This window comes from Cynoglossus semilaevis, chromosome 2 (genome assembly GCF_000523025.1).
Source record: "Cynoglossus semilaevis isolate Cse_v1.0 chromosome 2, Cse_v1.0, whole genome shotgun sequence".
NCBI lineage: Eukaryota > Metazoa > Chordata > Actinopteri > Pleuronectiformes > Cynoglossidae > Cynoglossus > Cynoglossus semilaevis.
This window is the reverse complement of record NC_024308.1, coordinates 10,501,595-10,521,593: the sequence shown is the minus strand read 5'-3', so window position 1 is coordinate 10,521,593 and position 19,999 is coordinate 10,501,595. Positions and strand designations below refer to the sequence as shown.

General features: G+C 39.2%; 3 protein-coding genes across 4 annotated transcripts; 1 reads left to right on the top strand and 2 right to left on the bottom strand.

The window, feature by feature from the left end:
• Positions 1–23: 23 nt before the first annotated feature.
• On the bottom strand, positions 24–7,605 carry LOC103398372 (kinesin-like protein KIF2A). 2 transcript variants are annotated; one of them, XM_017041251.2, is made up of 8 exons: positions 6,641–7,605; positions 6,000–6,281; positions 5,621–5,744; positions 5,414–5,519; positions 4,812–5,050; positions 4,571–4,729; positions 3,221–4,391; positions 24–2,947 (listed from the first exon to the last, which is right to left on the bottom strand). In XM_017041251.2, exons 7-8 carry the CDS (start codon positions 3,359–3,361, stop codon positions 812–814), a joined length of 2,277 nt encoding a protein of 758 aa, XP_016896740.2. In that variant the 5' UTR covers positions 3,362–4,391; positions 4,571–4,729; positions 4,812–5,050; positions 5,414–5,519; positions 5,621–5,744; positions 6,000–6,281; positions 6,641–7,605; the 3' UTR covers positions 24–811. The 2 variants fall into 2 exon arrangements, with proteins under 2 accessions (XP_016896740.2, XP_008335195.2); XM_008336973.3 differs by having other exon boundaries at positions 4,576–4,729.
• A 442-nt stretch (positions 7,606–8,047) lies between these two features.
• LOC103398346 (GDP-L-fucose synthase-like) lies at positions 8,048–13,476 on the top strand. Its single transcript, XM_008336937.3, has 10 exons — positions 8,048–8,250; positions 9,160–9,305; positions 9,386–9,500; positions 9,589–9,717; positions 10,043–10,116; positions 10,332–10,465; positions 10,911–11,042; positions 11,129–11,208; positions 12,331–12,430; positions 12,510–13,476. The coding sequence occupies exons 2-10, from the start codon at positions 9,178–9,180 to the stop codon at positions 12,563–12,565; spliced, it is 948 nt and encodes a 315-aa protein (XP_008335159.1). The 5' UTR covers positions 8,048–8,250; positions 9,160–9,177; the 3' UTR covers positions 12,566–13,476.
• serpinb1 (serpin peptidase inhibitor, clade B (ovalbumin), member 1) lies at positions 13,209–18,486 on the bottom strand. Its single transcript, XM_008336950.3, has 7 exons — positions 18,309–18,486; positions 18,033–18,221; positions 16,061–16,192; positions 15,860–15,977; positions 15,599–15,741; positions 14,405–14,560; positions 13,209–14,078 (listed from the first exon to the last, which is right to left on the bottom strand). The coding sequence occupies exons 2-7, from the start codon at positions 18,198–18,200 to the stop codon at positions 13,671–13,673; spliced, it is 1,125 nt and encodes a 374-aa protein (XP_008335172.1). The 5' UTR covers positions 18,201–18,221; positions 18,309–18,486; the 3' UTR covers positions 13,209–13,670.
• Between the last annotated feature and the right edge of the window lie 1,513 nt (positions 18,487–19,999).

Here is a 19,999-nt window from a genome sequence, read left to right as displayed (position 1 = left end):
TTTTGTTTGGTGCATATTTGTTGGCCCAAAGGTTACACTCAGTTATACAAAACCCTCTGAACTGTCATATCTGTAAGATATATCTGCTCGTACATGCAGGAGTACTCATTCTGAGCCCAAATTTGAAAAGCCAGAAATTAAAACCACAGGAACTTTAATGCAGACAAAAAAAATGTCCCATGTTTTCATTTAGATGCTGTTCAGACAGATCTGATTGGTTCAAAACTTCTAGCATGGAATTTATACACCAGAAAAGAACATCTTTGCAGCAGGAAGTACAGCAACGTTGCTTTTTTGCCTCAGTGACCGTCTATAACAGACCTCAGAGAATAGTGTCACCTCTAAAAGAGTAATAGGTAAAGACAGCAAATGTAGGGACATTTTCAGCAGCAGTCTTAAATCACTAAAATTCCACCTGACTGCATATTTTCACGTGATGAGTGTAAATTATTTCTTTTCTCATGCTGGAAAGACAAATGCGATTTTAAACCCACAGTGTAGCACTTGTTCTGTGCAGTTTTCTCACCTTTGGACATGGGGATGTATTGGGTGATTTTATTTGTTCTGGGGGATAACATGGGGATAACATTTCACAGAAACTAGCAGAAGGAAATCAGACTACCTTCACACAGTTTTTAAAAAAGACCTCACACAACATCATCATCAGGATGCTGTGTGAGGTCACATTTCTCCATCAAAAATTACATTTATGCAACCATTCATTGTTTTGCTTCTGTTTGTGCAAAGTCCACTTTCCAGCTCAAAGTCCATTGGCCAGAAGAAGCTCCTCAAAACTAAACAGTCTGCTGGTTTACTTCTCCTGTAGGGCAGAGCGAAATGACTTCACTTTCTCAAGCAGCTCAGTGAGGATTTCAATCTTTTGTGCAAGGATCAGCTCCAGTTTTGTGGCATAAGACTGAACATCAAAATCCAGGTCCTCTGTCATGTCCAGTAACACTTTTTCATCCTCCAACCATCGGAGAGACTCCTGAAAAACAGCCCTGTGTTCCTCCAGGACTTGCTCCTCTATCTCCACCAACTGAGACATTGAGGCATCATCGTATACGAAGAACTGAGGAGATACTTCTTCCTCATTCTGACCACACAGCAGTTTGATGCTGTCTTCCTGTGGTGAGAGACACAGCCACCCCTCGTCCAGGGGGTCCAGTTGATTTACAGGGTTAATGTTGTTTCGACCTCCCTCCATTACTTGGTTTGTATCTACAGTCAGCTCCTTGACCCTGTTGGCGTAGCGTAGTGTGTTGAGGGTGTTCTCACAGGATGTCATACCAGGGGAGATTGTTGCAATCATACACGTACGGGAGTTTTCCCCAATAAAAGAGTCTCTCAGGACCTGGGTCAGCTTACTGCCTCTGAATGGAGTGTGGAGCTTGTTATGTCCCAGGGCTCTGATGCACTCCTTCAATGCCAGAAGGCTTTTGTTGATTTCAGCTCCCTCTAGACGAGTCTGGCGGTCTGCGCTTGAAGTATCGGCCCCTCTTTCATTCCCTGCCAGGTCAATTAGAGAGAACTTGCCATGCAGCTCCCCTCTCCTGCGAAGAATTATCTGAAAAATGGCATGGCTACGAGAGGAATGGGCATTGGCAGACGTTTTGCCTGATGTTCTGTAGCTATTGCCCACTTTTATCAGTTTCAGGACGTCCTCTGTGCTATTGACCTCCTTCTCCTGAAGCCCTACCACTTGTACTTGCTGTTTCCCATCTTCAAGCACCTTCAGCTCGGTTTTACGATTCAACAAATCAAAGACTTTACCGATGTAGATTTCAAAGAAGGTGGCGTAGACCTGGAGGTCCAAGGATTTGTAGGATGATTTCTTCAACATCAGAAAAACATCCTGTGCTGCTAATGCATAAATTCCTTTGGAGCAGTCTTGAGTTTTCCCAGAGAAATCTCCACCCATGGTATGTGTTTTTCCACTGCCTGTCTGACCATAGGCAAAGCATGTAGCCATGCCTCTCTCAAAAACGGTCTCTACAAGAGGCCTGGCGGAGAACCTGTAAACCATTTCATTTGTGGTGCTATCGTCGAAGACGTAGTCAAAGCAGAAGGTTTGATTCTCGAGGTAGCGGGTAAGGTCCACCTTTTGTTTTGGTTCATGCACCATCACAACATCCTTGCTTGGAATGGTGATCACGTCCAAATCCTTCATAGCCAACTCTTTTTTGTTTAGTGGACGTTTCCTGACACATACGCATATTTTGTGCTCTTCCACCAAATCAGCAGTAGTTAAAGGCCTGTAGTCTAGACAAGCTCGAAAATCTCGGATCATGCACATAATTTCATAGTTGGGGACAGTGGCATCAAGCTCTTGAGCCTTCTTCTCTCTTTGCTCCTGTTGTTGGAGTCGGCGTCTCTCTCTCTTCTCCTGCAGTTTTTCCACCTCTTTCAAACATGTTGACTTGCGTCTCGTCTCCGGTTGTTGGGACTGCGGAGATCTGGCTCTGGAGGGAATCCCTCTGTTTTCTCTGGAATGACTCTCATTCCTGACAGGCGCTGTTGGCTGACGGTTCTTTGCAGTTTTGTTCATCTTTGGACATGGGGAGGTAGGAGGGGGTGGAGTCGTTGAACTTTTTACCAAATTTTCTTCATCTACCTCCACAATCTTTTTATAGGCGACCAACATAGGGACAGGTTGACAAGGAGCAGCAACAGGAAAGTCCTCAGGACTTCGGATCAGAGGAATAGCTCGGAGCTCATCTGGAGTGTGTGTGTCAAAAGAGCAGCTGCTTAGGCTCATGGAAAGAGTTGGCCTCTGGTCCCTAGCTGCCATCAGAGAATTCCTATGAAGTTCCCTGTTCCAGGGATCGTCGTCTTCATCCTCATCCGTGCTCCTCTGGGGTTTTTTGATCTCTTTTGCATGTAGGGCTGTAGTCTGCTGTATGTCAATGATCCGGGAGTCAGTTGTAAATCTGTGTGTCCAAGTTTGCTGTTGAAAAAGTACAAAAAATATCTAGCATAGGTCGATAACTGGGCATTTCCTATAGAACTGCCATTAGTGATGGTGAATATTCATGTAAGGGTTTTTAATCTCCGCTCCACCCCCCTCCCCACCCCCCTCCTCAACACGATGTATACAAATGCAGACTTGGCATCTCCTAGAATTATAATAAGTATTATTTTATTTGCTCGTTAGATCACGTATCTGAAAAATTCTTATCTACAAAATTCATGTTTGGGATCAATGGACCTGGCTACTTACATCTATATCATTGTAATTCATGTTTAGGTGTTTTGGTTGTTTTGGTGTGAATTGGTCAGAAATAATAACATCTATTGGTAACATAACAGTTGTGATAATGACTTCTCTGATCAAAGGCCTTTTTAACAAGTTTACTTTCATGTACCATTGACTATGTAAGGAACAACCTTACTTTGATCAAAGCTCAAGGTGACTTGACTGGACAGTCATGCTTTACCACTGTTGAAAATCCAAAATCATTTTTTGCAATAGTGAAGACCTATATAAATATTCAGAGACGAAAAATGTTCACAGTCTACCATCAGCTTTGAGAGTAGCCATTGTATGATTTCAGTCCTTGAATTAATACAATTTGTTACGTATGAATTGACATTAGACATGGGCCAGATTTTGGGGGATGGGAATTTGACACCCCTGCTTTATCTTAAGGAACATGCCATAGTTAATATATATATATCTTTTGGTCTATTTTGTTAGGGTTATTGTTCTGTTTTGTTATTTTGGGAGCACTGTAAGCATGTAATAACAATCTTTTCAGTGTAATGGAATTCAACCTGTTGTAGTCAAAGTGCATCTTAGAAATATGCTGTAAATGTCATTTATTCCAGTAATTAGTGGGGATATAAAAAATATGATAACACTATGAAAACACAATTGTTCTGTACAGATTCATTGATATTAATTTTATTTTCATACATTTTATTAATGTTCTACAGACATATTTAAGCCATAACTCGACAAACGACTCAAACAAATACAAATTTTCTTAATGTTTTCTTAGTTTGGTTCAATACACACAATCACAGAACAGACTGCTGACTTGACAATGGTTCAGAACAAGGTCATTGAAACCTAAATAGAGAAAGCAGGTGTAAATAGACTCTTGGGATTTTATTTGTTTATTTAACAAATACTTTGAATTCGTTTTGACTTTAGATACTGTCATTACCTTTTACTTTTCTTAACATTGGGTCAACATCCTTATGGGAAAAACATGTTTGTTGCACTCTCCACTAACAGTTCTAAGGTTCTACCAGACAGACTCTTTTTCACAGAGAGCTTGTTTTGTTGTCATGCATATAAGAAGGGTTTTAGTCTCTGTTTTTGCGCTGACAGTCTCAGAAAATCCTTATTTTGTGTAAATTGTTGGAGCATTAGTTGTCCGTGGTGCCTGTAAAAAAAAATTGCAATATTCTTTTAAAAAGAACAAAACCATTCATAGTATCATTAAGAGTTATTTTGAAATGGTTTTCTAATACACTACTACTATTCTAATTTGTTTATGCTGTACAGGATATTGAAAAGATAACAGAGTGATTATAATTGCAGATCAAGTAAAAGGAATACCACCTCACTTCTTGTGATGCATCCATGGACATGTTGGAGACAGCAGTGAGAAAGAGCTCAGTTAGACACTTTCCTGATGTCAAAATTCGAGCTGCTCCCAGTTTGTCCGCCACCTGATGAAGGTGCTGAGCGGTGCTTGCACGTACAGCAGCATGAGGGTGTCTGAGAAGACAATCACCAGAATGTTACAATTTTTAACACCTACAGAAAATACGTTTAAACAGAATTCAACATTTCCTCTCACCTCAACCCCTTGTGGAGCAGAGCACTCACTGTTCGCGTATAGCTGCAATTTTGCACCATAGCACCCAGGGCCAGATTGGCATGTTTATTACTGAAAGATGCTTTGTTTTTTGCCAAAGTAAACAAAAGGGCCTGGCTGGTGCCCTCTACTTCTGGATCCATGGCATTCTGAAGATGAAGGAAAAGGTCACCTAGAGTGTCGATGGCTGCACAGGCCACTGCCGAGCGCAAGTTTTTCACCTGTTCAAGAAACATCAACTGTCATAGTAGCAGTATGAACACTCCAGGAAATGAGTGTAGTGATTTGAACACAAAAGCAACAAATATTTTCATTGTGAATTATAACATTGAGAGGGTTTTATATTACTTTTATACAACAACCTGATACCATAATTAACCACTTTCATTGTTAACCAGGTGTTCTGATTTGCTTGGACAAAGTGTGCAGTGAAGGGCATATCCTCACAACATATTTCACCATGACATGTTCCTATCGTCTTTCGTTTATCCAGTTAATCCTCGTCCAAAAAGTAATTTGTCTTTGGAAACTTACATAAAAAAATGGATATAGCAAAAAGGAAAAGAGAACATTTTGCACATTACCTCCTCAGTGAGTATTAAACAGACTTGGTGGAGTTTGGTTTTCAGAACTTTTGGATGATTCTGAGCCAGAGCTTGAATGGTTTGCAACCCAATTACCTTTTTCTTCCTAAGAAAGAAAAAATACATATATATATGTACATATATATACATATATCTCAAAGGAAACTGGTCTGCTGTATGTTAGTGTGGGCATTAGCAGGACATTACCAGTTATCTGAGGAGAGTTGCTGCAGACAGAGGGTCAAACTCTCGACAGGATTCCCCAGTGGTTGAAGTTTATCATTTTTATCAGTCATAATTTTGTACTTGCAGTCCCTTACTGTCGGTTTACCTAAGGAAACACCCAATAATAGATTAGTAATCCAGGTCAATGGATTTTTTTTCCCAAGAAGATTAATTGACTAGAAATTAGAACTGGTGACCACATTACAATGACAAAGACAACTAGGAATGTATTACTTTTAAACCCAGCTTCTAGCTACAGGATGATGCAAACTTGAATTTCTTTTAGAAAACTCCTACAAAGCTCCATCCTATTTAAAAAAGAAGATGAATATGAATCGTATTAAGTATTAAGTCAACCTACCTGTTCCGTTAACAGTGTTTTTCATGTTCTGTAATGTTCTGGGATGACTTTTGCTCGTCTTTGATTGGCTGGATTGGCTTCCGTTACGCTGCACTAATGACTTTGTTTGGTAAACATCTGATGGGGTTGGATGCAAAGGCAACACCACAGAATTTTGTTCTGCGGTCACTTGGGCACAGCGTAAAGAATGGCAGTTCATTGGAAATGTCTTCAGTGTCTCTAGGAGAGCCTCGACTTTGTCCTTCGCCGTCTGCAGCCTTAACCCATCAGCTACCATTTTGACTGGTAAAAGCAAGTGTGAAATTATGAATGAAATTATGAATGGTTATGGTTGCTACTGAAATGCAGATGCTACAATAACAAATGGGCCAATCCTAACGAAGTGTAGAGTGGGCTGCACAGAGTAAACTACCAGTACCAACTACGTATTGAGGACAAGTCAAAGTAGAGATAGAGACCAACTTAAAAGAAATAAGCTCCACAATGCTTCACTGTTGTCTGTAGACATGCATTGTACAACTGTCTCGCCCTTCAACCAAACCTTTGCTATCACAAGCATACTTTTTACATTTATGCGCCACTTTTATAAATTGATGATTTATAGTTGGTGACTGAATAATCTGTGGACATGAATGGCTTACCTTTATCTGTCGATTTGGTAATGAAGATAGGCAGATTAGACACTCGTCTTCTGTACAAAGTAACTGCTTGTGAGTGAGCAGCAGCAGGCGCATCTTCTGGACTGCATATCAGAGAAATGTCTCTTAGCTCATCGGGAGTATGAGTGTCTATAGAGGAACTGTGGGGTGTCATGGACAGAGTTATCCTCTGGTCTCTGTCTGCCTTTAGACTCTCCTTACATGAATGTTTGACAGGCTCCTTATCACAGGATTCACTGTTGTCCTCGTCCTCACCCCAGATCCTCTGATTCACGTTATTGCCCTTTACATTTATTGTACACACTGTGGGTCTAATGTTTATGTTCAGCATCCTGGACCAGATGATCAAGCAATGGCTTCACATTTGCTGTACAAATCAATACATCATGAAACAGCAGTGGAGTAAGCCCAGTGTGTCATTTTAGAAATCCACAAGTCCATAGTTGTGTTAAGGGGCAGCTGGAAATTATTATATTCCCTGTTGCTGTGGCATCCATAACGCTACAGTCTTAGCTCATCATTCTTTTGAATTTCATAACCACTTTCAAAACGACATAATTCGACAGAGAGTTGTTTGACGTTGTTTTAACTGAACGGTGGCAACATGACAAAAGGTACAAAAGACGGTAGAATTATCCAGAACAGAACAGTGTTGTAACACTTAACCCCTTGATGTCATTTGCTTTCCATCCTGTTAACTTAATTCTTAGTTTGAACAGTGATAACAGTAACAGCTACCACTGGAGTGAGTTGTCACTGTGTGTGTCAATTTCTGTTTGACTTCAAAGGATCAAAGTTTTTGGGCTACTGGTGCATTCTGTGGTGTTGTTAGTTACTTAGACAGCACAGCGTCCAAATGTGTTGGAATAGAAAAAGGCAGAGGGAATGCATGAATGTCAAGAAGAAGAATGAAATGCATGAACGAATGATATTCATCTTTGTATTGGACCAGCCAATGCATATACTGTATTTATATATATACAGCCAGTTTTTTTATATATATTGTTATTTATTTGACATTGTTTCATTGTGTTGTTTGTCCGTGTGTTTGATTGACAATGGTAACAAGGTCTGCCGTTTGTTACATTTATCATTTTTATGATTATTTTTTATTATCACTTTTTATTTTAAACAGATCATAATCCTCACCAAGCATCATAAATACTGTAACTGATGAGAAGTAACATAGTTATCTGGTAGTTATTGGTCGTTAACAGAACTGTTAACCACAATAACCCTAAGCTTAGAGCAGCCAAGTGGGTAGCTACTGTAAACCGCTGTTGTAATATGACTAATCCAACATGGCGGTTACGTTGACGCATTTTTCAGCACGTCCACACGCATATGTCTATGGATAAAAACAGCAGAAGGCAGGCGCAGGAAGACGACAGTACTGCCGGTAACAGAGGAGGACCAGTGACATATAGTCACTACTCTTAGTTTTTTTTTTCTTTCAGCGTTATACTACCAGTCGTAACCCGGTCTAAATAAAACCGTTTTGGTGTTTTTGTTTCTACTTTGCATGCTCAATTGTTTACACCTCCTGTGGCGCGCTACTATCGAAGTAGACTGCCTCTCTGTAAAACTTAACGGTAAGTAAATGACCAAGATAGGGTAGTATATTTTTAGTGTTAAAACGTAAATGTTTATAATTAACTTTACCTGTATTGTGCACGTTGTGCACAATACACCACAGTTATTTTTCATTTGTTTTTTGTTTTAAATGTTTGTTAAATTTTGAGTGTTTTACACAATGAATAAACTGACCTGCTGTATGACGTGGCCCCGACACAAACAGCTTTGAATGTTGGAGTCATAGCCTCACTGTTATATTATAATTCCGTAACATCACAGTGTTATTAAATCGACGTTTGTGACAGGTTTGCCATCCCCCAGGTGTAATCTCCAGAACTAACTTAAATCCTTTCACGTGGTCCTAAAGATTCCTAAAAAATTGAGCGAAGTGGAAAGTGAAGTACTTGTCATTGTGACACAGCACACCACTGCACACAACCAAATGTGACCTCTGCTTTTAACCCATCACCAAAGTGAACAGTGGGCAGCTTATAATTGTGACCTTCAAGTTGGCAAGGTTCAGTAACTGAGGGGGAATATAAGAGGGATAGCCATTTTTAAGTGGTGGCGTCAGACAGTAGTAATGTATGTTATGTATATTGTCAAACTTGACATTAATCTCAAAGCAATATAGTTATTTGTTTGCATACTTGGCATAGTACATTAAGGGCGTCAGGAGTTTGTATACATCATGTTTATTAGATTAAATTTACCTAAGGTTGTACAGGATAGCTTTTACAAGACAAGGTTGCTCATCCTTTGCTGTTGACCTGAAAAAATTAGGGAAGACTTTCAGTATGGTAATGTCATTGATAAGTCTTTATTCTAAATGCATTTTTTTGTGTTGCGTAGAGTGATGGTAAAATAGTGATACGGTATATTTGTATTGTCGATCTAAATAAATATGTATTCTGTTTTGTATTCAGGGTCAATAGACCGTCAGGATGAAGGTTTTAGTGACTGGAGGGACTGGTTTGGTAGGCATGGCCCTACAGCATCTGGTGAAAGAGAAGAATGAGGCAAAGGAGGGTGAAGAATGGATATTTCTGTCCTCCAAAGATGCTAACCTCATGTGAGAATTCTGTTTTCTGTGAACAGCACTGATATTTAAAGACAGTTTTAGATGTTTTGACACTTTTGTGCCAACTTAAGGAACATGGAGGAAACACGAGCAGTGTTTAAGAAACATCAACCAACACATGTAATCCACTTGGCTGCCATGGTTGGAGGGCTTTTTCGTAATATGAAGTACAATCTGGATTTTTGGGTATGCAACGTCATTCTTAATTTAATGACTTACCAGGATTGTGTTAATTCACAAACCAGAATTTTTACAATTTGTTTTCTCCTCATAGAGAAACAATGTCTACATAAATGACAATGTGCTGGAGGCAGCACATGAAGCAGGCGCTGTGAAGGTGGTGTCATGCCTTTCCACCTGCATCTTTCCAGATAAGACCACTTATCCTATTGATGAAACAATGGTAAGATTCTCTATTAATACATTGTCCAAGTAAAATGAAATATTTGAACAAGGTCTTTCGTCTGTGTCTGTTAAATTGTTGTTACATTAGCTCATTAGCTTCCTGCCTTATTATTAAACTCTTACATGATGACAAAAAAGACTGAACATGGCAGGTTTAAACTTGATTTGGAGTTGAAGCATTAGAACCAATGGTAAATGCCTAAAAATATCTTCAACCAAAGTCATTGGTTTTTTTTAGTTACTGACCACTTGACTTATTGCTAACTATCTGGTTTCATGGTCATCTTGAACAATTATTGTCATTTTTTTTGTCTTTGTAACAGATCCATAACGGTCCACCTCATGAGTCAAACTTCGGTTATTCCTACGCAAAGCGAATGATTGACATACATAATAGGTACGAGAGTATGAGTCAGTGGTATTGCTTTTGTTTGGTCTTTAACTGTTTTTACAGGAAGGATAATAAAGATGTAACTTGTTTGTTTGTGGCTTTGTTTGTTTTATGAATTGGAAGTGAGAGTCTATAACTATAAAGAACACAAACACGCTACATGATACATATTTTGTTTTGTTTTTTTTCCATTTATATATACTTTTTTTTCTATTTTACAGGGCCTATTACCAGAAGCATGGACGTATATTTACTGCTGTGATTCCCACTAATGTGTTTGGGCCACATGACAACTTCAACATAGAGGACGGTCATGTTCTGCCTGGCCTAATCCACAAAGTTTACCTTGCCCAGAGTAAGTAAGTCACACTCAAGTATTTTTGTGTCTATATAATGTAACAATTGTTCTCGGTTCAGTCTATTTCCAAGGGAAGTAGTGGACTCATTTGACACAGTCATTCTTGACTTTTGAAATATATTGACCAGGTATAGCTGTCCTGCAGAGCTCATCAAGGTTGTTCCTACAGTTCTATGATGCCTAGGTGGCTAATGTTGGATAAGACAGGGTCATTTCTTAGGAATTGACTTTAACAGTGACCAACTACAGTGTGTTCTTAGTCACATTCTCCGCACTCTCATTGAGAGGATATTCTGACGACATTATTGGCATTGACTCCTGAATACAAGATACCACAGTCTATTCAAATGTACACAGAGATTCATTGTGACACTGTCCGCCTGTCCAATCTAATAGTGTGTATATTTGTCAGTTGTTATTTGTTTTGATTTTTTTTTTTTAGAGGAGGGTACGCCGTTTGTGGTTTGGGGCTCTGGTAAACCCCGAAGGCAGTTCATTTACTCTTATGACTTGGCTCGTCTATTTCTTTGGGTTTTGCACGAGTACTCAGAGGTGGATCCCATAATCCTCTCTGGTAAGTTATCTTATCTTACATGGATTGTAGTATTGTTGACATTATAACAAATAACATCCTGACACTCACTTTGCTGTGGGTGGCAGTTGGAGAGGAAGATGAACTGTCCATCAAAGAAGCAGCAGATGCAGTTGTCCAGGCAATGGGCTTTGAAGGAGAAGTCAAGGTATCCTGTTTAACATTTAATTCATATTGACGTTTTTACTATCATTTTGTCAACAAAGAATTTAACACTGATGAAAATTAAAAGTTTTTCACACAGGTGGCCATATTTAAAAAAGGACATCAGGTCAGTCTGTTTATACTGCTAGGTTAGGAGAGGAATAAGACCTTCATGGAACACCACAACATCAGGGGGTCTACAATTGTGTGGAGAAACTGTGTGGAGGATGACCAAGAGGTCATTAGGTCAGATTAAACGGCCTCCTAAGGATGACTAAGGAAACTACTAGCTAACAGCCTGTGCGTCGCAGGATGTTTAATAAACACTTGGCTATGATAGCAGCTCACATACCCTCTTTCTGGGAATCATCAGGAAAATCCTTGTTTCTGTAACAAGTTAGTGGACAAAGTGCCAACTGATGAGCTTTTTTTTAAGCATGACCATTCACTTGATGTGAAAAACTGACCCAGACCTGAGAAGCTTTGGATTACCAGAAGATACATTTGAAAATTCACATCTTACGGTTTCTGCCATTCAATAGATTAGTAACAACTATAATAATGTTCATAGATGTCTTACAGATAGACTCAAAGATAGACAATGAACAAGACTGAATAAAAGAATTCCAGCAGACACACCCAGTAAAGATGGAAGATTTGCCTGACATGCAGCAGAACAGGAATGCAAATTTGAGACATATAGCTGGGTACATGATTATGCTCATGATTGTGTCTGTGTAGTCAACCTAAGGTCAATCAGTACACACTGTTTAGGCAGAGCGGTATACGGTTGTACTCTGTACAGGTTGTACTCTGTACAGGTTGTACTCTGTATTAATACACAACCAGTAATTAAGCAGTACATTGTGAAACAATCCCATACAGAGATTTACAGTAAATTCCATTTCCACTGCTAACTACTGTGTCATGTAGGGAATTTTAATTCCAAAGCTGAAGACTGCTTTGATGGAAAAAAAAAAACACAAAAGAAAGTTGCATCAAGTCATAACACCCCAGGATACCTGAATCTGTTTTAGTTTGTATGTAAGCAAACTTGAATTATTTTATGGCAAATAACACCAATATTAAACCTGTACATTTTTTGTCGTTGACTGTGTGCCTTCAGTTTGACACAACCAAATCAGACGGTCAGTTCAAGAAGACAGCCAGCAACTCGAAGATGTTCCGCTACCTGCCAGAATTTAAGTTTACTCCATTCAAAGACGGTAGGCTTGTTACTGTACGGTGAATCCTAAATATTACATCTGACTTTGTCCTAATGATGACTGCTTTTCTGACTTTTAGCTTTGAAGGAGACCTGTGATTGGTTTGTTGCCAATTATGACACTGCCCGGAAATAGAAGCTGAGGCTCTGCATCTTGTGAGAAGCCCAAGTTGAAGGCAAATAGGTTATGGTGGTAGTTCTTTTTGGGTTTGATCAAGTGGCTTTGGTCTTTGCACGTAATAGGTTGTTCTCTTCTTTATTAATTCAGTCCAGGAAAATGGTGTAAGACGCTCCATAACATGTGTTGTTTGGCAGTGTCAAATGAACATAGTGTATTCTTTTATTCGCTCTTCATATTTTCAGGTGAATTTTAGTTTTATTCATTTTATGTTTTACTATAGTCTACATAATGTAATAAGATCAATTTTTTTACATTCTTCCTACACTCTCTCCAAAGATGGATCCAAATCTTCAGAAATGTCTCCAATTGATAGGCGGTATTTTTAATGTTTATTCTATTGTTTTAATGTTTGTTCTTATGCTCTACAATTATTAACTGAAAATTCAAATTATTTTTTAAAAATGCAAATGTTCTGCGGTGCAAAAATTCTATAAAAAAAGCTCAAGTGAAGTTACATACAATGTGATTCTAAAGGTGATTTTCATTTCTTTTATTTAACGAAATATTTGTTTAGTTGGAGCTATAATTACCAAGGCAGGTAAGGTTTATAACAAACAAACATCTCCTTATTTGTTTAAAAAAATTACAAACATCCAGGTTACATTAAGATATTCTCAGCTTTATTGTAAACCCAGTTGACACTATGGTCTGTCATCAATAATGTGACGGTTAGGGAATAAATGGTTATGTTGTGTTATATTTTTTACTTTTTCTGACGGTTCTTGGGTGCCTTGAACGCACCATGCTGTAGCGCACATGCGCAGAGTGTTCTGTTCCGTGTTTTTTTTTTTAGAGTCGACAGTGCGGGTCAGGTTCTGCTAGTTTTGCTGATTTCAGGTAAACAAATAAACCGCTTTCTAATAAAATAACAGCTGCCTCCGTTTCACTCTACCGCTGTTACAATATGTTTGTCACAGTAGTTATTTTATTACATAACCGAAGTCCCCAGCTTTAGCTCATCTATGATATACAGTAAGTGCAACTGTGAATTCAATTAGCATCACAGAAAATGAATCAGTGTCTTGGTGTGTTAACAAATGTAGGCATATCCTATTGCTATCTACTGAGGAGACCTGAAACTGCCAAGGAAGAGGACGGACTTGGTCTTGTTGTGCCTAATGAAGAACAAGAAGGGGTGGTCGGCCATAAAGTGTTCTTCCCTGACCATACAGAAAGACACCATACCGGCTGTTGCTGCAGCGGCTTCTGTTCCTTCCTCGTTTACGTCCACAAATGCTTTGTGGACCACCGTGGACAGGAAGAGTCCTCCTTCACCGTTCATGCCTGACAAGTCTGCCTTTGCCGCGCAGAACACATCGGTCATGCCCAGTTTACCCAGGGCCTCGTTCAGCTCATAAGATTCCTCCAGCTTAAACTTTGGCAGGTGAACGACGACGTCTGAGTCCTGATCCATGTTTTCCCTTGCGGTCCACTCATCTAGCGTCGCAGGCGTCAGATTGTTCCTCAGCTGGGACAACACAAATATATTTGTAAGGTTTCTCAAATTCTGATTTCTGAATCATTTAAATTCAGAAATCAAAGGCTTTGTTTAACTAGACTTATGGTTGGATTTGACAGTAAAGTTGATGTTGGACATCACAGGCAAAAAGGCATGCTACTTGCCTTTTTGCCTGTAATGTCCAACATTAGACAAAAGTCTAAAATAAATACATTTTAATGGTGTAAACTGGGTACTGAATATTTTCACTGCAAATTCTTTCCAAGGGAGTGTGAATAATAAAACCAAAAACTTTTTAACCCAACGAAGATGATATTTATTTGGAGATTCATCACCTTCCCTAGAGAGGTCCCCTCTTCTGGCAGCAGGATGAACATGCTGAGTTCCTCTCCTGCGTATGGCAGCTCCAGGATCTGCACTTTATAGTCAGGAATGTAGTTGTATGGAAGCTTCTTCATCTGGTACATCATCTTGACTGACTTTGTCTCATTCTGACAAAGACACATAGAGGTTTGAGTAAACACATTTAAAATAGTCTGTCTCTGCATCTGTAGCCACCTGATCTACATATATGTATTAATACTCTCATATTGTATGTAACTAGAATATATGTTTTCACTGTCAATATAATGCCAACCTTATGGACTTTGTGATTAGCTTTAACTGGTCAGCCTCAGTGTTACACCAGCTCCTCCCTGACAATCAACAGCTGCAGTTTATGGCCTTTTGTTTAAACCACTCAGGAACTCACCTCAGTGTTAGTTTGTTTCTTTGTTTCTCGTGTGCGGCCCACTCCAGTGCTTGTTTGATTTCCTGTTACTAACTCCACTTTTCCTGACCCCTATTCTCTGCTCCCCAACTTTGTCTATACAGTTCACACCTTCACATCTATTCTCAGTTGCTTCTTATTCATTTTTTAAAAGAATAATAATTTGTTGAAAACAATATTAACAATTTTTCATCAGATTTTAATCACTTACTGGACATTTCCGGTAACTCTATTTGATTCCCTGTCTCTTCCCCGGTAAACCCACCAACATTCTGTCCTTGACTGTGATGGTCTTTGGGCTGCTTTACACCACATTTGCATCACCTTCGCATTTCCTCCTGATCTGCCATTCACTCTTTCTGTTGGCTTTTTTACGCTCCTCTTTGTTCTTTCTCTGTATTCCAGAACTATTTCCTTGTTGACAGTAGGCTTCTGGATTGTCACTAATAAGGTCATCCTTCCGTCCCCGTCAAAAATGTGATCATTTTAAAGAGTTTTTTCAATTTGACCTTTTTACATCTCTACTGCTTTGTCCTCGTCAGACCACACACATGTTCTGTGTCCCCTGCGACTTCCTGCACCTGCCTTCTGTTTCGCTCCCTTGTGATTACCGGCTCCACCTTTTTGTGTCTTTTCTCTCTTTTGTGTGTATATATTCAGGTGCTCAGCGGAAATAAGTTAGCTGCGTCTCAGCAGGGGTGACGGAGGTAAATCATCTCTGCCATTTACACTGAGATGTCAAGGGTTTTAGAGTGTTTACCACTGAAACTCTGAAGGGCATCTCTTTGGTGTTTGCTTCATCAAAGCGATACATCCAGTTCCCCTTGAAGTAAATGGCATTAACCAGAGCCAGCCTGGTCATTGTTGTCACTGTTCCCTGCTTGAGAAGCTCTTTGATCTTATCTGGAAGATAGACACGTCCACAATCAGCTGACTCACAACGGCAAAAATGAATGAATTACCTCCTACACTGTAGAAATTTGACTTTAACGCTTCATTTAGTTAATTGTTGAATTCTCACTCTCGGTCTTCTCCTCCACCCAGCCGTTGATCTCTTGTCTGCAATCCTCTGGGGCTCCCATGAAATCTACAGCCTTCAGATCAGACTGGTAGTGCTTTTGTGTGGCTGCCAGAAAGTCCTGAAGGGAACGGATACCATCTTTTATCTGTAGTCTATTTACCTCAAACAACTCTTCTCCTCTGGGACAGCTGAAATACTCACTTGCAAAAAGTGAGTTGTTTTCTCCCCGTACAGACGATTGGCTGTTTTCAAGGTGAAAGATGAGGATGGTAAGTTTATGTCTGCGTTAAGTGTTTCAAAGTCTGCATGGACATTTTCATCAAATGACAGCACCTGAAAAAAAAACACAATATTTCCATGTATTTCATTTGTATTTTGGGTGATGGTTTATATTTTTAAATCAAACTTCAACTTCCTACATATTTCTAACATCCAAAATACACGTATTCTGTTGCAGTGTTCATTTTTTCCATGTTTTTTTATGTCTGTTTCTGTGTTTTAAAGCTTTTACTTTGAATGCCAACTCATGTAACAGGTTGTTTCCACACAAATTGAATTATTGTTTTTTCGCAATGTGTTTTAACGTTTCTTATGATATATGCAAATTCCCCGTCTTAAACTATGTGTGAGCTTGGTATAAAATACTGTTTCTGATAATATACGTCTAGTGCTTGTCTTAAACTGTATGAGGAGGGAATGTATGCAGAGGAAGTTCATTGAGAGAAAACCCACTCCCACATCCAACTTGTTTGTATGTCTGTATAAATTCAGAGGTCTCAGGACAGTTGGTGAGTCAGCGCTCCTGGCACAGGCAGGCTACCAGATCGGCACTGACTCCTGAGAAAAGTCTCTGTAAGTTCGTTTTTATACATTGATTTCTTTTGAATGTACTCTATCTACTCTCTTGCTTGTTCTTGCTCTCTTTGTAATAAAAACACAGGTGGAACGCGGAACAAGGACGTTCCTGTCCTTGACTTTGGATCAAAAGAACGTCCACTACAAGCTTCACAGACATCGGAGAAGTTTGCAACATTGCTAAAATACTCATCTTTCCTCAGTGACGTTCAAGCCTCAGTCAGGTAGGTTATCTGGTCTTATTGTTTTTTTTAAGTTTAAAACGTATATGTATGTATGTATATAATGCACAGTATATTATTTTTGATAATATTTTTATGTTGCCTTTTCTGATCTACTCAAAACGAATATTTTTGTATGTGTTGTTATGTAGCATATAGTGTTGCAGTACTTTTTCAGGCTTAGTGAAATTTTTTTGGGATAATCTAAGTAGTATAGTAGTAGTAGTATATTGTTACCAACATTTCCATGAGCACTTCTCCTGACTCTCTTATTGTGATCCTATCAGATCCTATCATTAGTCTATTTTATTAGACACTTTATCTAACTTGCATTGCCAGCAAATAAATAATGAATGTATTAAAAAGATCATCATTCTTCAAATCACACTTTTAATCATCTGTATTCTAAATATTTTTAAAATTTTCTTGACCTGCGCTTAAACCTCTGGCCTAGATGAGCATGCCTAGACAGGCCATATTATTTTATAACTACTACTTTGTTAAGAATAAGAATTATTATTCCTACATAATAACCTACTTATCCCTGGTATAGATACTGTACTCAAGCCTTATTGACACACAGTAAGATCAACACAGACATAAAGAACAGTGAAGCCAGATTGCACCAACTCTGATTGGTCCCCCCTTGGTGACAAAAAGGGAACACCTGACTTCCACTTCAGTGACTTTACAACATTGATTATGTACCTTTTTTACACACCTCCATTATATTTAGACCCTGTGTCAGCGTCCCAAAATAAGTTGAAATCTTAGTTTAAAGCTTTTATCATTTACATTGGTAATCCTCCAATCAAAGTTTAGATCAAGTCGGATTATGTAACCACTGGGCAACAGGCGACTGAAGCGACTAAAAAATTGTGAAAAAACAAAACGTAAAATGAATGGATAAAAATGCTTTATAAGCCACACAGGTTTCATGGGTTGAAAAGAACCACTCCCTTTAGCCAACAGTGCACGCCTTGTTGGTTAGGGTTAGAGTCCACATGTTATGAGACGAGGACACACCCTTCAGTATTCACACATTTGAATTAAAGTAAAAATAGCCAGAGAGGAAGGGAGTGTGAAACTTGGTTTACCTTTGCCATCTGAGCCGCAGTTTCCTCTTTAGCTCCCAAGTAGACCATAGCCAGAGCTGAGCTGATACTGAATGGAGAGATGAAGACATTACCATCGGGGTTGGCTAGGCTCAGAGTACGAAGCAGGTCCAGAGCGAAGTTGGTGTTTGATGCGCTGACACCTGCCATGGCTGCAAATGTATGGATTTCCTGTATGACAACCATTGGGAATTAGCCTTGTTTAAACACACACAGTATTAACATCTCTCGTGCTACATATGTGTGTGTTGTATTTACCTGAAAATACACTGAAGTCTCTTTCCTGCTCTCAGTGCAAACCGGCGTGTAGGCTGAGATTGCTGAAAATCAAATTACAACTGAAAACAGAAAAGAGGATCTCTCTGCTAAAGGAGACTGAGGGGAGTGGACAACCCCACATTTATAGTCAACAGACACAGGCAGCCTGTGGGTGGGACCACATAATTTGAAGATTACATTATAGGTCAGTGGATTTGTTTGTATTAGCAAGCTTAGGTCTGCAGCCAACTGGAGCTGAGCACTTAGTGAGACATCTAATGTGAGCTTTAAAAAAACCTAAGTGATAGATTATTTATTATTTTTCTTAATCAGCTTTATCAATAAGGTGGGGTAGGATTCTGGCCTTGTGTGATAGCTACGGGAAAAAAGAGAAATAGGTTTGAGGGCGCTGGGCTACAACACACACTGTTACGCATGAGCTGCAATACTAACACAAAGCATTGTGTTCTTTGTGATTTTTTTTTTGGTTCTGTTTGTTTTTTTGCCATTATAGCAACGCAACAAATGACATATTATTTCCAAGTGTCCAGAAATACAGCTATACAACAGTGTATTTATGTTTCCAAAATAATCGATATAGATAAGAAGAAAAATCTCTTAACAAAATGTATTTTTATACCAACTGTAATAAGCACCTGTAAATTATCCTAATATTTGATTTACGCCAAACAGATCTGATATTGTCCCAGTAAAGTCTGGTCTTAGATCAAATAAGTCGGAGAAACATTGAGGCGACTGGGAATCTCCCCAGAGTTTTGCACAGACGAGGAGATATTAATGCTGAACCCAGATTTGACGTGTGAATGAACAAAAGGTTTTATGGCCTGAACAAGCAATAAAACACTCCCTTAAGTCTGCAGACAAAACTGCTAACACAGCAGCCCACTGCTTCTGTGTAGCCAGTATTGGTCGTTGGGATGGTACACATTAGTTAAAAGCGGGACATAATCTAGTAACATACTGTATGTCCCCGTCTATTATGGCACATTCTGGTTAGAAAAAATAAGAAACCAGACCAGACCTCGGACACACCTTAAAGAACATGTCTGTTTGATTGATGGTGTAGAGATCATATCTTGTTTGAGTAGATTATGGTGGCCATTGGCAACCACTAACACACAATCAACAAGTGTGATTCCTGTTGACCTTTGGACCTTTTGGCTCTCTCACTACATTATCACCACCTGTTTCCCTCACCTTGCTGCACGTCTCACTTCTCTTCCACATTTAAAGTTCTCTTAGTCTCATGGTCACGTACGGCTAAGGCAGTGGTTCTTAATTATTTTCTGTCATGGGCTCCCTTAGGGACAGAAATGTTTTCACCCCTCACCCCCTGACCATCACCCCCGCAAATTGAAATAATTCGCGCCCCCGTCTCACAAAAAGTGGTTTCAAAATGTACAATATACTTTTACCAACAAAAATGTATTTTCCACTACCAAGTCAAATCATTTTTCAGAATCAGATACCTGTGATTATTACTGTTCACACCTCTGAACTGACGAGTCCTGTCTTTGTTCCCCCTTTATTTATTATCAACCTCTTCCCTCTACATTTTCCGGAAGCACAACATGGATGATAACCAACTCTACCTGTCTAGCAAACCTACATAACATACATACCCCCCCATATAACTCTAGCACAGTCTACAGGCAAACAGCTCCTGGTTC

Coding starts and splice junctions, on each gene's coding strand:
- LOC103398372 (XM_017041251.2), bottom strand. CDS start 3,361: ATGAAAGTAAACTTGTTAAAAAGGCCTTTGATCAGAGAAGTCATTATC. Junction 2,948..3,220: donor TGAATTACAATGATATAGAT/GTAAGTAGCCAG, acceptor CTTTTTCAACAG/CAAACTTGGACACACAGATT.
- serpinb1 (XM_008336950.3), bottom strand. CDS start 18,200: ATGGCAGGTGTCAGCGCATCAAACACCAACTTCGCTCTGGACCTGCTT. Junction 15,742..15,859: donor GGTGGAGGAGAAGACCGAGA/GTGAGAATTCAA, acceptor TCTATCTTCCAG/ATAAGATCAAAGAGCTTCTC. Junction 14,079..14,404: donor AGGGGACCTCTCTAGGGAAG/GTGATGAATCTC, acceptor GTGTTGTCCCAG/CTGAGGAACAATCTGACGCC.
- LOC103398346 (XM_008336937.3), top strand. CDS start 9,178: ATGAAGGTTTTAGTGACTGGAGGGACTGGTTTGGTAGGCATGGCCCTA. Junction 11,209..12,330: donor GCTTTGAAGGAGAAGTCAAG/GTATCCTGTTTA, acceptor GTGTGCCTTCAG/TTTGACACAACCAAATCAGA. Junction 12,431..12,509: donor GTTTACTCCATTCAAAGACG/GTAGGCTTGTTA, acceptor TCTGACTTTTAG/CTTTGAAGGAGACCTGTGAT.